Source organism: Macadamia integrifolia, chromosome 14 (assembly GCF_013358625.1).
Source record: "Macadamia integrifolia cultivar HAES 741 chromosome 14, SCU_Mint_v3, whole genome shotgun sequence".
In the NCBI taxonomy this organism is placed as follows: domain Eukaryota; kingdom Viridiplantae; phylum Streptophyta; class Magnoliopsida; order Proteales; family Proteaceae; genus Macadamia; species Macadamia integrifolia.
Window position 1 is genome coordinate 16,897,642 of NC_056570.1, and position 15,456 is coordinate 16,913,097.

General features: G+C 40.0%; 1 protein-coding gene across 1 annotated transcript in view; it reads left to right on the forward strand.

The window, feature by feature from the left end:
* LOC122061619 (rho GTPase-activating protein 7-like) overlaps window positions 1–15,456 on the forward strand; it is a 125,754-nt gene that overhangs the window by 54,882 nt on the left and 55,416 nt on the right. Inside the window, 3 exon segments of the mRNA XM_042625008.1 lie at window positions 2,667–2,683; window positions 6,015–6,335; window positions 7,413–7,634. Coding sequence (XP_042480942.1) covers window positions 2,667–2,683; window positions 6,015–6,335; window positions 7,413–7,634 — 560 coding nt within the window.

The window sequence follows — 15,456 nt, forward strand, 5'->3', positions numbered from 1 at the left end:
CCTTGAGGAACGGATGACTGAAGGTCCACACCTTGGAGGCTCAATCACCCCTTCGGCTCGGAGTTCGGCCATAGCCGAACAGACCTGACCGAAGGAGTACCGAAGGTCCCCCCTTCGGTTGGGAGTTCGGCCAAAGCCGAACGGACCTGACGAAGGTCCCCCCTTCGGTTGGGAGTTCGGCCAAAGCCGAACGGACCTGACCGAGGGTCCCTCCTTCGGTTGGGAGTTCGGCCAAAGCCGAACGGACCTGACCGAAGGTCTCTCCTTCGGTTGGGAGTTCGGCCAAAGCCGAACGGACCTGACCGAGGGTCCCTCCTTCGGTTGGGAGTTCGGCCAAAGCCGAACGGACCTGACCGAGTGTCCGTCCCTCGGCAGGGGGCTTGGCAAAGCCGAACAGACCTGACCGAGGGTCTGTCCTTCGGTTGGGAGCTCGGCCAGAGACGAACGAAACTGGCCAAAGGTCCCTCCCTCGGCAGGGGGCTCGGTAGAGCCGAATGGTGCTGACCGATCGGCAGGGGGCTCAGCAAAGTCGATCCGAAGCGGTCAAAGGTCTCTCTCGGTCGTTCGACCCCAAACCTTGGACACTGGTAATGCCAAGGCCGAAGGAACAAGTCAACCAAAGAAGATGGTTACTCCCACAGGAAGAAGCTCCTAGTGAAAGTAAGGGGGCTCCTGATATAGCCAAAATAACCCCTCGGTGGGGGCCATGACACGTGTCGCCTCTGAGACACGTGTCCACCGCCAGACGAAGGGTCCAAGAGACCACTCACACTCGAGCACGCGCAATCACCGAGGCACGCCCGCAGAATCATGCGGGATCACGTCGTCTGCATGGGGGGAATATTCCCCCCAGAAGGTTGGACGTATTCGAGTAGGACTCTAAGAAGGCCGAAGGGGGAAAAACCCTAAGGCCAAAGAGCTATATAAGAAGGCACGGAAGAAAGGGGAAGGTAAGCTCTAACACCCTCACCATTACTCCCTTATTGAACTGTGCGGCCGACCCTGACTTGAGCGTCGGAGGACTAACCCCGGACAAAGTTCCGGGCCTCCGTCGTCTGTGTTTGTGTAGGTTGGATCAGCGGGGTTTTTGGCAGCAACACTCAGCACCCCTGTTTCTGGGCGACAGTTGTTGCCCTAATCAGGTGGATCATCTCCCTCACCTTTGACCTTCTGGGACTGAAACTCTGGTCGAGGGTTCCCTATCCTTGGGCGACTCAACCCTTGAGAATGGGCTTGGAAATCCTTCACAGCTGTGAGAGCCAACAACAGCAACTGGCTGCAACATCTACCGCCAGTTTTTCACTTGGATCTTCTATATTGACTGTTGGGGTGTTGCCGATTCAGGCCGTTGGCTGTGGGAAACAAGAGACACTTGTGCTGTGACTCTCCCCCCAGAAATTTCAGATCAATCTGAGGCCAAAAGGGTGACTTTTTCCTCTCGAAACTTTGCTGGTCCTCCGCCTGGGTATCTGTTTTCCAACGAAGGTTGAGCACAACCTTTCGACTCCCACCTCTTCCACGATGACTTTAAGTTAGTTTCCCATATTGCCCCCATAACTTTCCTTTATTGTACCTTTGTCCTTTAATTGTTCTATTTCCTGGTTTACCCTTTATACTACCATATTGTCAAACATTGCTTATGTCTTGAAGTTCAAACAATTACAATTCTGCTATCCTTATGAACTTCCACTTTATTTACAAGTATGCCATCCTATTATAAACTCAAGTTATTTACTGTTTTGCCATTAGTTCTTTGATTTGAGTTATCTTATACTTGGACGGGCCCATAAGCATTCCGATTCCGGTTTTGGAACCCGGGTCCGCATTACCAATACACATGAAAGTGACTCCGATTAGAAAAATCATTCCAGAAATCCCCAACAAATACAAAGGAGAACTCTCACAGATCAATCACAATGGAATAGAACTCCCAAAACAAATCCGAGGTCTAACAACCCCTTCCTTAGTTTAACTCATCCACAACCTCATTAGAACTTTTAGGCTGCTAGGAGAGTTGTATACTGATTTGGGTGGCTAGCTTAGAATAGACAATTATGCGAGCATTAACCCAAAGTTCACCCTTCTCATCTGTCATCCATTTCATAACGTCAGACGAAGAATTTTCTTTACCGTAACTTGAGACCTCCCTCTCCTTACTGATGAATCTATATCAGTCTTAATCAAATCTTCTCTAGTTGAGTCTCCTTCCCCTATAGGCCCTAGAGAATACATTAACCACACCCCCATCCGATAATCTAACCACTTCCCCTATACTTGAAGGTCCATATACTTAGCTTGGGCACTTAATGCAGGATCAATCAGATCTGATGGCTCTGATTGGCCTGCAAGTAATGGGGCCATTGATGGAATAGAAGAGATCTCAATCCGTCGGCTAAATGTGGCCCAGATCTGACCTCAAAATTAGCAGTCAGATTTTCCACTGAATAGCTACCAAGTATAATTTTCAGAAATAAAATTGAATTTAATTAAGAGGGCGGACCTCGGTGCAATGGTAAGGTTGCTATGGCCATTGGTTTGAGTCGGGAAACAGCCTAAGGCTGCATATATTGTGACCTTCTTCAGACCCCACAGTGGCAGGAGCCTCGTGCACTGGATACACCCAAAATCGAATTTAATTAGATCAAATAATGGAGATAATTGTAGAGCAATTGAGAGGAGAGAAGTTAGGGTGGTTAGATCCTAAAATTAGGTTTTGAAACTAGCTTATGATTGAAGGGTGGATGAGGGGAGTAAACGTGACGTGCTGTCCAATAAAGGAGGAGCAGAAGGAAGTTGTAATTGGATTGAAGAAGATAAAATCCTCCTTAAAATTTGAATCTAAATCTGAACAAATTAATAATGGGTGAGAAGAAGAAATAGGTAAACCGTGGGGGAAGGAAAGAGGAAAAATAATAAGAAAGTGAAGGGGAGAGAGAAATGCTTCAGCCATCCCTGACAACGAACCAAAGCAATTCATTATATTTCAATCATGTTGGGGTGGGGGGGGGGGCACTGATTACATTCCTTATTTATAGAAACTGAAATAATATCCTTGATTAACTCAATTACTAAGTTTTTCCTAAAGACAAATTAGGACTCTTAACTTTCCTAAACTAACTCAAAAGACTAACAATTTAGGATAAGATAAATCCCTACAACAAAATTATTAAGTTTTTCCTAAAGACAAATTAGGACTCTTAACTTTCCTAAACTAATTCAAAAGACTAACAATTTAGGATAAGATAAATCCCTACAACATGGGACCCACTAATAAAATAAAAGTTTTATACACACCCTTAAAAATTCACTTTGGGACCTTATATTTCAGCCCATTGCAACAATAAACACCAAAAAATAAATCCCAACCCCTTCCCCTTCCCCCTTCCCCACCCCTCAAACCCCCCCCCCAAAAAAAAAAAAAGAAAAGAAATAAAGAAACACTAGCTTAAGTTTAAACTGGGCCTTAAACCGGCCTACGTTAGCACTCCATCAGGAGGGTGCTGCCACTGAATTATTCTCTCTCATCGTCTATGCTTTTATAAAGAGAAAATGTGACCGGTCTCTAGAGATCTGTTCCTTCCCTTCCAAATGCACCAAAAGGAACCATTAAGACACCTTGTTAGAGAAATTTCCCTTCCTTCCAAAAGGGGGAAAATGCCATAACCAAGTGATAATTTTGACATCTTTTTGAAAAACTCAAGAAATCTAAAAGATTCCAAAATATGGAACCAAACCTGTTTGGTAAAACTGCAATATGCGAATAGATGTTAAACCAAGTTACCATTTCACAAACACATTAAACAAACTTGAGGAGACAGGAACATTCCCGGTCTTTTCTTTTGATACAATTCAGCAGTTAGGACCTTTTATTATTGAGTTCCCAACTGAAAGCCCTACATTTAAGGGGTTATTTGAATTTTTATATTCCATTATAAAGAAAAGAACCACTGGGGTTCTCTTCATCATTGTAATACACAAAGCTGCTAATACCAAGAAGCAAAGGCTTGGATAAAAAAAAAATATATATATATATCATTAATATTGAGGTTCATTTTATGCTGAATTATGTTGTTTGGAAGTGTGTAAAAATAAGTGCTTGTTGTCATGCCGTGGGATGTTTAGGTTTTGTTTAAGATACAATAACAATCTTACAATATCTGATGCATATGAGCTTTGATAATGTTTCATATGATTTTCTGAAAAATAAGCAGCAAATTAACATTTTTACTTGAGCAAATAAGCACTCATTTGAGTTTGCCAAACAACTCAAATAGTGGGTTCCATTTCTTTTAAGCTATAAGATCCATACACACTTATTTTAAGCATCGCAACTTCACTAAATTGTGTGTACGGTGGTCCCATTACCATTAGGGGGTAGGGTAGGCTGGTCTGGGGGTTTTGTTTAAAGCGTTGCAGGGGATTTGAACTTTAAAGGTGAACCCTCCCATGTTCTGTGGTAGAGTTTTGGCAGACTTCATTCTCCCAGAGGTTTAGTTGCATTCTAAGATATGCTTATGAATTTTATAACACCAACATTGATATGGGTATCGGTGGTGTATTCCTTTTGGATCTGCTTCTAATGCAGGTCCGGTTTAAGGCTTGGTTTAAATTTAAGTGAGGTTTTAGTATAGATTTGGGTTGGGCTTTAGTTTTTTATAGTTATTATTGTAATGGGCTAAAATATGAGTCCCAAACATGGAGTTTTAAGGGGGTGTACGAAAATTCTTATTTTACTAGTGGGTCCCATGTTGGAGGGATTTATCTTGTCCTAAATTGTTAGTCTTTGAGTCAGTCTAAGAAAGTAAGTCCTAATTATCTTTTTAGTTAAAAAATCTTACTGATTAAGTCAATCTAAGATATTTTATTTCTATAAATAAGGAATCTGATCAACACCCCTCCCCCCTCCAATTGAAATGGATTGAATTGATTTGGTTTGTTGTCAAGTTGTCAATGATTACTGAAGCTTTTCTCTCTCCCCTTGTTTGGATCGGATTTTTTCTCACCTCTTTTTTCTTTTTCTCTTTTTCTTTCTTATTCCTCACTTGCTGTCACTTCCCTCTTGAGATGACTCTCTTGCTCATCCCCATGGTAAAAGATCTTCAATTTCTTCTTATCTTTCATCTCTCTTTCACCTATTTACCTATTTCTTCTCTTCTCCCTTTATTAATTTGTTTAGTTTTAGATCCTAATTTTAAGGAGGATTTTAACTTCTTCACTCCTATTGCAACTTCCTTATTTTCCTCCTTTATTGGATAGCACATCACATTTACTCCCCTTATCCCTCCTAACATCGTAAGCTAATTTCAGATCCTAAATATTAGGATCTAACCTCCCTATTTCTCTCCTTTCAATTGCTCCTTATAAATCTTCATTATTTGATCTAATTAAATTTGATTTTATTTCTGAAAATTATACTTGAAATATGGTAACTATTCTCGATGGAATTTCTGACTGTTAGTTTTGAGATCAGATCTGACCCACAATTACCCCTCATATCTCTTCTATTCCATCATTGGGCCGATTACTTGCAGACCAATCAGAGCCATCAGTTCTGATCGCTACTGCATCAGCTAGCATAAAATATTTTAGAAGTGCAAAGCTATCTAAGTTTATTTCTCTGGTACGGGATAGAAATAGTTTATTTATTGTTAAAAATATTTATGAACAATTGACCTATCACCACGCCCAAGCACATTTAGATTTGGGTATTGGGAATTTCCAACAGCCAAACCAATAGCCATATTGGATAGCTGTATTCATATTTTCTCAGCCGTCTAATTAATTCATGGGCTCTGCATTTGAGCTTTGAAGCCTTCTGGCCTTCATTACGTGTTCAATTGTTGGTTGCATCACCTGGAAGCATTGGGCACTCCATAGTGATTGATTTACCTTGGTTCAAATTAACCAACCATTTTTGTAATGATTGTGAAGCTGCAAATGGATAAGATGATTAAAATTTTTTATTGTATGAACATCATTTTGGTTTTGTATCTTTGATGCATAAGGAATTCTAGCATTTCATTAATTACACTTGTAGCAGTTGTGTCACTTTCTTACCTCGGTTTCATTTCTTGTGATTATATGTTCATAGAATTCTGAAAATGATGCACACTATTGCTGCTCATGCTTCTGAGAATCGGATGACTCCATCTGCTATTGCTGCCTGCATGGCACCCCTATTACTGCGCCCACTGTTAGCCGGTGAATGTGAGTTGGAGGATGACTTTGATGTGAATGGTGATAGTTCTGCTCAGCTTCTTGCTGCAGCAAATGCTGCAAATAATGCTCAAGCCATTGTCACAACTTTTTTGGAGGAGTATGAGAATATATTTGATGTAAGATTCTTTCAGCCAGTAATCATTATTTTAGTAACATCGAATAGCATTGGATCTTAAATAGTTATTGAGTGCACAACTCCTAGTATTATGTTTTTCAAAACGGAGATCGTGAAATAGATTTGTACATCAAAGTTATCAAGTCTCATAACGGAATTTGTTCTTAAGCTTAAAAAAAATTCACTATTTTCTGTTTTAAGTAATAGAATTTAGAGAGAAGCATTGTGTTTAAATGATAGCTTACTTTAGTTGGCAAGTTAGAATCACTTCAAGAATAAAGGCCAGTGAAGATTTGTGTATCAGGCTTTTGTTTTCACAAGTGAAGCCTCTTTCTATTGGATGGTGAGGACAGAAAATGACAGGCTGATCTTTTGGCCAGCCAGGGCTTAGTGAGACTGAGATGGTGTTCCAGGAATGCCTTTTCTTTATGAGAGACTAGAGGAATTATGTCAGATTGTATTTTTTAGCCTCCATGCTGCTGTCTTTTCTTTTTGGCTGGCTGTTATAAGTGAACTTGACTTTTTCATTCAGCATTATTATTTCTGACTCAAAAACAAGAAAGGCATAGTGAAGATCTTACTACTTAAACTCCTATAAGTGCCTAAGAAGAGAACGTTGTAAAGATTAATTCTAACTCAGTCCAATGTTTTAAGTCTTTCACCAACATTATAGTCAGTGATGCATTCTTAAATTCTTTCACCCACATGACCATCCTCTCATATTCGTGCAAATCATCAGTCCCATTCAGTGGAGGGACTTGATTGTGGACATGACACAAAGTGAGTTATGTCGTAACACATCCTCTGAGGCCCTAGACTGAAGATCCTTTGGGTAGAATTCAAAGTATAAAAAGTGTTTTTGGGTTCTTATTGTTCGATCATTCAACTTTATGTGAGATCTCTCAATTTCTTTTATCATTTATACAATTTCTATTATATTTGTGTAATGTGTCACATCAATTGTGATGCTACTATATACAGTTTCCTCTGTTGTAGTAGGTTGTGTTTATTTTCTTTGTTTTTATTGTGTTGCTTTCTTTCTGTCTTTGCTTAACTAGTTCACATTCCTTTGTGTCAGGATGATAATCTAAACAGGTGCTCCATTTCAGCTGATTCTCGAATAGAAAACAGTGCGAGTGAGGACTTGAGTGATGATGAAAATGTGGATTTGAAAGGCAATGGGTACCATGATGCGGAAAATGAAGTTGATCCAGAAATTAATGGCGATCATGACCGCGTACTCAGTGGGAAATTGAGTGAAAGCAGTGGTTCTGCTGCTAGTGATCTCTATGACTATAAGGTTCCCCACCCTCCACTCTTTAATCTTTCCTGTGAATTATTGGTTCCTAAAAAAGTTTTCTTTGTACTTTTGGTGATGGTTTAAACATGTTTATTGTATTGTTTGTTTTTGTTAGTTTCTATTCAGTTGTATTGCCAAAACTGTGAGATCTTAATTCTCTTGGGATTTAGGTACTGTATCTGCATCTGCTTTTGCGGATTCCATACTGCATTTTGGACAGTTTTTTCCTGTCACAAATTGATGAATGTTAATTTGTTACACTTCCTTGTCTCTTTTGATATGTTATATCATCTGAATTTTATCTTTCAATTTATGCAGAGTTTGTTCCTTTTCAAATACTTCAGCTATAGAATATAGTTGGAACTTTGAGTTAGGCAGGGTCTCGGAGAAGGTGACATAGGTATGGTCCAATCTTTGCTACAGTCATAGGATGTGTGTATCATTGGATTGGCAGGATAAGAGGGTGTGGATTCTAAATTATAATGGGATTTTCACTTTCAAAGCTTGTTTTTTAGCAATCGCTTTGCCCTGAGGATCCGGAGAACCATTGTGTTCTTTTTCCTGTGCCTTCCATATGTTAGGCTTTAGGATGGGAGGTAGCCCACAAAAATATTATGATTGCAGATACCTACCAGATGAGGATGGGGAAGTGTGGCCTTTCCCCCTTCATATTTTTCATATGTTAGGACTTTGGGTGGAAAATCAGTGGACCACCTGTTTCTTTGAGTGTCCATTTGCCAGAATGCTAGGGTTCCACTTCCTTACCGTATATAATCTGTGTTGGACTTTACACAATTATATGGTAGGGTTGATGTGGTTCTGGCATGGGGCCTACTTTGGGGCAAGAGAGTTTTCTTCAGACAGCTACTTTGTTGGAAGATTTGTGGTGTATTTGGGAGGAGAGATGCTCGACAGTTCGAGGATGAATTTTGATGAATTTTCTTCCGAATTTGTGGTGATTGAAAGGGTCAAGTGAATGTTGCTTATTGGTTGATGCAGACCCCCTTACAGAGATGTCCCCTGCACCTTTTTATTTGCAGTGTGGAGAAATATCATAGGTGTAAATATCGTTTGTCATAGAGGAAAGGCTCTGTGGTCTCCTCTGCTGGGTGGGCTGGTGAAGTTTACTTTTGATGGATCCTCCATAAGCAACCTAGGGCTATTGGAGTAGGAGAGGTTATCGGATCTTTGGCTGGGGATGCTTTGATGGCATATTTGGGTCCAATTGGTGAAGGGAACTCTATTAAAGCATACTTGCTTTTGCTTTGGATGGGATTGGAGTTTGGTTTGGAGGAAGGTTTTGACAATATAATTATAAAGGGTTATTCGTCTACTATAGTGGCATCGGTAAGCTCGGACATATAAGGAGGCCCTTGGAGATATACACTTGTTCTGAGGTATATCAAGTTCTTAAGTTCTCTTGTGAATTGCTTGAAATAACCTAGAGGGGGGTGAATAGGTTATGCTAGTGGAAATCATAGTTATTAAGGCGGTAAGGTGACGGAGGCGTTTGAGGGTCTTTTAGAGTGCCTTAGCAATAAGGCGGGCATACAGCGTCTCCTTATTGACTAAAGCGTTCCTGTGTAAATTTTTTTATAAAACCATTCTATTTGACTCAAATCCTAGTTGAATCTTTTTACTCATATGCTAAATAAATATTAAAGGTTCATACTTCATACCAATGCAAGATATTCATCAAGAAAACAAATCAATAAAGTGAATAAACTAAGTTCATCAATCATGAATCATCATTCATCAATCATCATAACATATTAACATATAATATAAATACATAATTATGAAATAAAATTATAAACGATAACCATTATTGCCGTGGTATTCGTTCGTTATTAATATGTAAGGGCCCTACTTTGATCATTCCCAATAATGTTCAACTGCTAGGTATGAGAAACACACAGCTGACGTAGAAAGAAAGAGAAACACAGTGTCAACACTCAGCAAGAGTCTTACGACTCTCACGGTCTCACCGTAGGTAAGAACAAAAAAATTAAAAATAAAAATAAAAATAAAAATGAAACTGTTAAGAGTTAAGACTTGAGAGTCGTAAGACTACGATGAATAGATGAAGATGAAAGAAGAAGAAAGAAGGAAGAAGGGAGAAGAAAGAAGAAGAGAGAAAACAAAAATCTCACAAAGAAGATGAGAAAAAACAGAAAAATAAAAAAATAAACAACGTATCTGGAGAGAGGGGAAGGTACCTTCGCCGGAGGTCGCCGGAGAAGAATCGAAGGAGGGACCGCTAGAGTGGTTCACTGTTGGTTGAGGAGCAATTTGGGGTTTTGAGAGAATATTGTGTTTTTTTGGGTGGAGTTTTAAGTCATTAGAGTTTGATCCAGTGTATCTCATGTGCATCTAACATTATGCACCTTCCAATCATGAAGTCTATTTTGGAATATTCATAAATCGGCTGTAAAAACAAATCTTTTCTAAAAAAACCTATAAGGCGGTCACCTTTTCCATAAGGCGTTATAAGGCATCGCTTTAGCCGCCTTATAGCATAAGGTGGTCGCCTTTTATACCCAACATAAAACGGCTTACTGCCTTAACCTCTCTCAACCGCATTAGCGCCTTACCAACGCCTTAATAATATGGTGGAAATTTAATCTTTTCGAAATAATATCCTCAAGTGTGATTGCAAATTAAAATGTTGTAGAATAAGTAAAATAAACACAATCACACAACACCAAGATTTATAGTGGTTCGACTCAATCTGAGGCTAGTCCACTCCCTACAAGATCCTCTTGTAAGGTATTCCACTAGCTCTTCCCTTTTAGTACAGTAGGTAGGGAGAAAAACCTTTCCAATCTTTTAAGGTGTAAAAATAAAATAAAGGAAAATAGAGAAAGACCAAGAGGGACAAAGAGAGAGTCGAACTTGAGGAAATAGCAGATTCAATCGTGTGATTGCTTCAGCCCTCATCTTCTCATTAAATAGCTAACATTCTATTACAATTACAATAGGACAGCTGTCCTACTATGACAAAGAATATAAAACAGAATAGAAGACTGCCTTATTAGTTATTGACTTATCGGAAACTAATACCAATCCTAGTACAACTAGGACTCCTATTTACTAGGAATCTTGACTAGCCGAAGGGAGGAGTCTGCGCAACTCACAGACTCCTTTCCTCTCCTACGATAACTTCTCACACTCCCCTTCAAGCTGGAGCATAGAGGTTAATCATGCCCAGCTTGTTACAAATGTAGTCCACTCTACTACCCCCCAAGGACTTAGTAAAAACATCTGCAAGTTGTTCTCCTGTGTGAACATGATTTGTCGAAATAATTCCTTGTTATAGTTTTTCACAAACAAAGTGACAATCAACTTTGATATGTTTTGTCCTCTCATGAAACACTGCATTAGAAGCAATATGAGTAGCAGCTTGGTTGTCACACCATAACTGCATAGAATAAGTACAATTAAAACCAAGTTCAGTCAAGAGCTGCTTTATCCACATCAACTCACAAGTAACATGAGCCATGGCTCGATACTCAAATTCAGCATTAGACCTTGTCACAACAGCTTGCTTCTTGCTCTGCCAAGACACAAGGTTTCCACCAACAAAAGTATAGTACCCTGTAGTTGAACTTCTATCAATAGGAGAAGCAACCCTATTTGCATCACAAAAACCTTTAATACGATTATGTCCATGATCTGAATATACCAGACCATGTCCTGGAGCTTTTTTAAGATACCTTAAAATACGACAACGGCATCCCAATGTGAAGTACTTGGAGATGACAGAAACTGACTCACAACACTGATAGGGAAGGCAATGTCAGGTCGAGTCACAATTAAATAATTCAACTTTTCCACCAACCTCTTGTATTTCACATGATCATCTAACACATCACTTTCTTCAAGCATAAGTTTCACATTTGGATCCATTGGGGTATCAACGGGCTTGGATCCTAACATACCTGTTTCTGAAAGTAGATCTAAAACGTACTTTCTCTGAGACGAAGAAATTCCTTTTCTTGACTGAGCAATTTCGATTCCCAGGAAGTACTTTAATCGTCCTAGATCCTTAGTTTGAAAGTGTTGTTGCAAATGAGCTTTCAAACTTTGGATTCCTTCAACATCATCTCCAGTAATGACAATATCATAAACATAACCAACCAAAAATATCCTCTTTCCACCGAACTTCCCATAGAATACAGAATGGTCACTGTCACACCTTGACAGTCCAAATGCACATACCCCATCAGTGAATCTTCCAAATCACGCCCGAGGAGACTGTTTAAGCCCATATAAGGACTTCTTAAGCTTGCATACCTTTCCACACTCCCCCTGAGCAACAAACCCTGGAGGTTGCTCCATATACACTTATGCAAGTCACCATGAAGAAAAACATTCTTCTCATCAAGTTGAAACAACGGCCAATGAGAGGAAGCTGCAAGAGAAATCAGAACACGAACAAAAGCCATTTTGGCAACAGGAGAGGAGGTATCCAGGTAATCAATGCCATAAACCTGGGCATACCCTTTTGCCACCAGCCGAGCTTTCAAACGAGCAAGAGAGCCATCAGGGTTCACTTTAACTGCATATACCCAGCGACAACCAATAGCCTTTTTGCCAGGGGGTAACGATACAGGATCCCAACTCTGGGTTGCCTCTAAGGCATACAGTTCCTCTGTCATAGCAGTCTTCCACCTAAGACTAGATAATGCCTCTGCAAGGGTCTTAGGAACAGGATGACAAGAAATAGTGGAAAGACAGGAATGAAAGGTAGACGAAAGACCAGAATAAGACACAAAATCATCAATAGGATGTTGGGTAAAACTCCAAACACCCTTACGCTGTGCAATAGGGAGGTCTAGGTCAGAAAGAGGAATACTTGGAGGCGGAACCATAGGCGAAGATGATAAGGTAGGTGCCACAGGGAGAGGGGGGGCTGCTGCTTCCCGAACATGTCATGCATACACTTGTAACGGGGGTGGTGGTGGTGGGACCTCTGTCTCAATGGCAACCTGCGGATTAGAGTGATGGACAATATAAAGGGGAAGATCATCATCCAATTCAGACACAACAAATGACTCATTAGGATATGGGGTGGATTAAAAAAAGGAGACATCAGCAGTGACAAAATACTTGTGCAGAACCGGGGAATAACTGTGTTATCCCTTTTGAGTACACGAGTAACCCAAAAAGAGACACTTAATGGCTCGAGGATCCAATTTTGACAACCCTGGACGATGATTATGAATAAAGCAAACACAACTAAAAACACGAGGGGGAAGAACAAGAAGTGGGTCAGAAGGAAATAATAAGAAATGGGGAATGCCACCACACAAAATAGAGGAAGGCATACGATTAATAAGATAACAAGCAGTGAGAACAACATCAGCCCAAAAAACTTTGGATACACCTTCATTTCAAACATAAGTGACCTAGCAACCTCCATCAAGTGATGGTTCTTTCTTTTAGCCACTCTATTTTGTGGGGAGTGTCTGAACAAGAAGACTGGTGTATCATACCACACTTAGCCATAAACTCAGAAAATGGACCAGAAAAGTATTCTTTTACATTATCACTTTATAGAATTTTGATAGTCATGCCAAATTAATTTTGTATTTAAAGTCACAAAAGATGGTAAATAACTCGGAACGATTTTTCATTAAATAAAGCCAGGTTGTCCTGGAATAGTCATCAACAAAAGTAACAAAGTACTTAAAACCTAATGTGGATGTAATAAGACAAGGGCCACATACATCTGAATGAACCAAAGAAAAAGGAGATGCAGACCGTTTATTAACTCGAAGGGAATAACTAACACGATGTAGTTTTCCCAGCTGACATGACTCACATTCTAAACTAGAAAGAGAATGAAAACTAGGATTAAGTTTCTGTAGATTCTGTAAAGATGGATGGCCCAATCGGCAGTGAACTTGATGAGGAGTCAGAGTACCCGAACAGGCTATGGAAGGTGCAGTGTTTTCAAAAAGGTACAGTCCCCCAACCCAACAACCTCTACCAATCATCTTCTTCATCGTAAGATCCTGAAAAACACATGAGTTGGAGAAAAAGGTTATCGAACAATTGTAAGCTTGTGTAAACTTGCTTACAGACAATAGGTTGAATGGTAACTCGGGCAAATAAAGCACAGATGATAATGATAAGAAGGCATTAAGACGAACAGTGCCAAAACCATTGACTTTAGTGATTGAGCCATTGGCCAATATGACAGTAGCAGAGGACTTCTTAAAAGAAGAAAATATACTTGAAATACCAGACATGTGATCTGATGCACCTGAATTGACTATCCAGGGGAGAGAAGAAGCGAAGAGACACGAAATGGCATTACCTGCTTGAACAAGAGTATCAATGGGAGGTGAAGGTGCTTGATTCTGAAAGCATGCAAATTCTTCATTGGTCATCCTGACCATCTTACCCTCAAATTATCTAGGCTAAAAAGGTTCTTCAACTATGGCTGAGTTGGCAAACTGCTTTTGAGGAGGTTTGCCATGAAATTTCCAACAAAATCATTGGATGTGTCCTGGTTTACCACAATGATGACATGTACATACTGCTCCTGAACTGTCTGAAGAGTTCCCAATAAATTGCCCCTTATTACCACCATCACCTATGCCACGTGAAGTTCCTCGATTATTACCCTATGCTACAAGTGCGGAGTTTTCCACTGGAGTGGAATCCTGAGAATTCTCTCGAGATACTCATAAGACTCGGGAAAAGGTATCTGCAAGAGATGCTACCTTGTCACTTCCAAGGATTTGAGATCTAAAAGAGTCATATTCTGTTCCAAGACCTCCCAAAAAACCCATAATTGCAAGTTGCTCTCGCTGGTCTTGCATTTTCTTCACATCACTACTAATAGGGAGAAGAGAATTCGGCTCTTCATACATCCTCTTGAAATCAGCAAAGTACTGAGTTAGAGGCCGACCCTTCCTATCAGTTCGATAAAAGTCCCAAGACAGTTCATAGATACGAGAAAGGTTGTTCTGTCCAGAATACAGAACATTCAAAAGTCCCACAATTCTTTCACAGTATCAATATGAGTAACAACATCATGGAGTTATCCATTGAGTTCAATAGTTGTTCGAAAATACGTGCATCAACCGTATCCCATGTAGTATCATTAGCAGGTTTTCCCTTTGTTAGGTGATCCTACTGATCTCGACTAATCAAAACAAGTTGCACAATTTTCTTCCATTGGTAGAAATTGGCAGCTCCTAAAAGTTTCTTTTATGTAATTTTATGTGATGATGAAGAAATCACCTCAGAAACAACCTTCTTCCCTTCAGTGTCAGCAATTAGTGCACACAGAACGAATCAATCAATCTAACTTCCTTTGTTAGATCACTTAAGTTCAAGAAAATAGCAGACAATCTTCAATAAAAGGTAACAACCAAAGGGGAATTGGCAGTTTGGCACAGATGTCAAAACCCCAATATACCAACAGTGGATTGAAGACTAAAACCCGAAGGAATAGCAGCAGACAGTACCCACAACAGTACCCAAAGTCTAGTATATAGTACCCAAACAGTAGCTAAAATCCACCAAATATAGCCCAACCGAGAAGGAGAGAAAAAAGCCTGCTCAGGGTTTTAGAGAAGTACCTGCGGCTTGCTGTTCTGGGCTCAAAATGGGCTGAGCTTCTGATCGAGTGAAGGTCTTCCCAGGGTGACAAAAACCTCTAAATTTGGTTGACTTCTGGCGGCTAGTTTCTAAGTTACTTCAGTTCTTGATGTCAGTTCCAGGAGATAGACGTCAGCCAAGAAACCAATCTTCAATCCAAAAATCCCAATCCAGAAATTTTCTTCTAACAATTTGAGTCAATCCC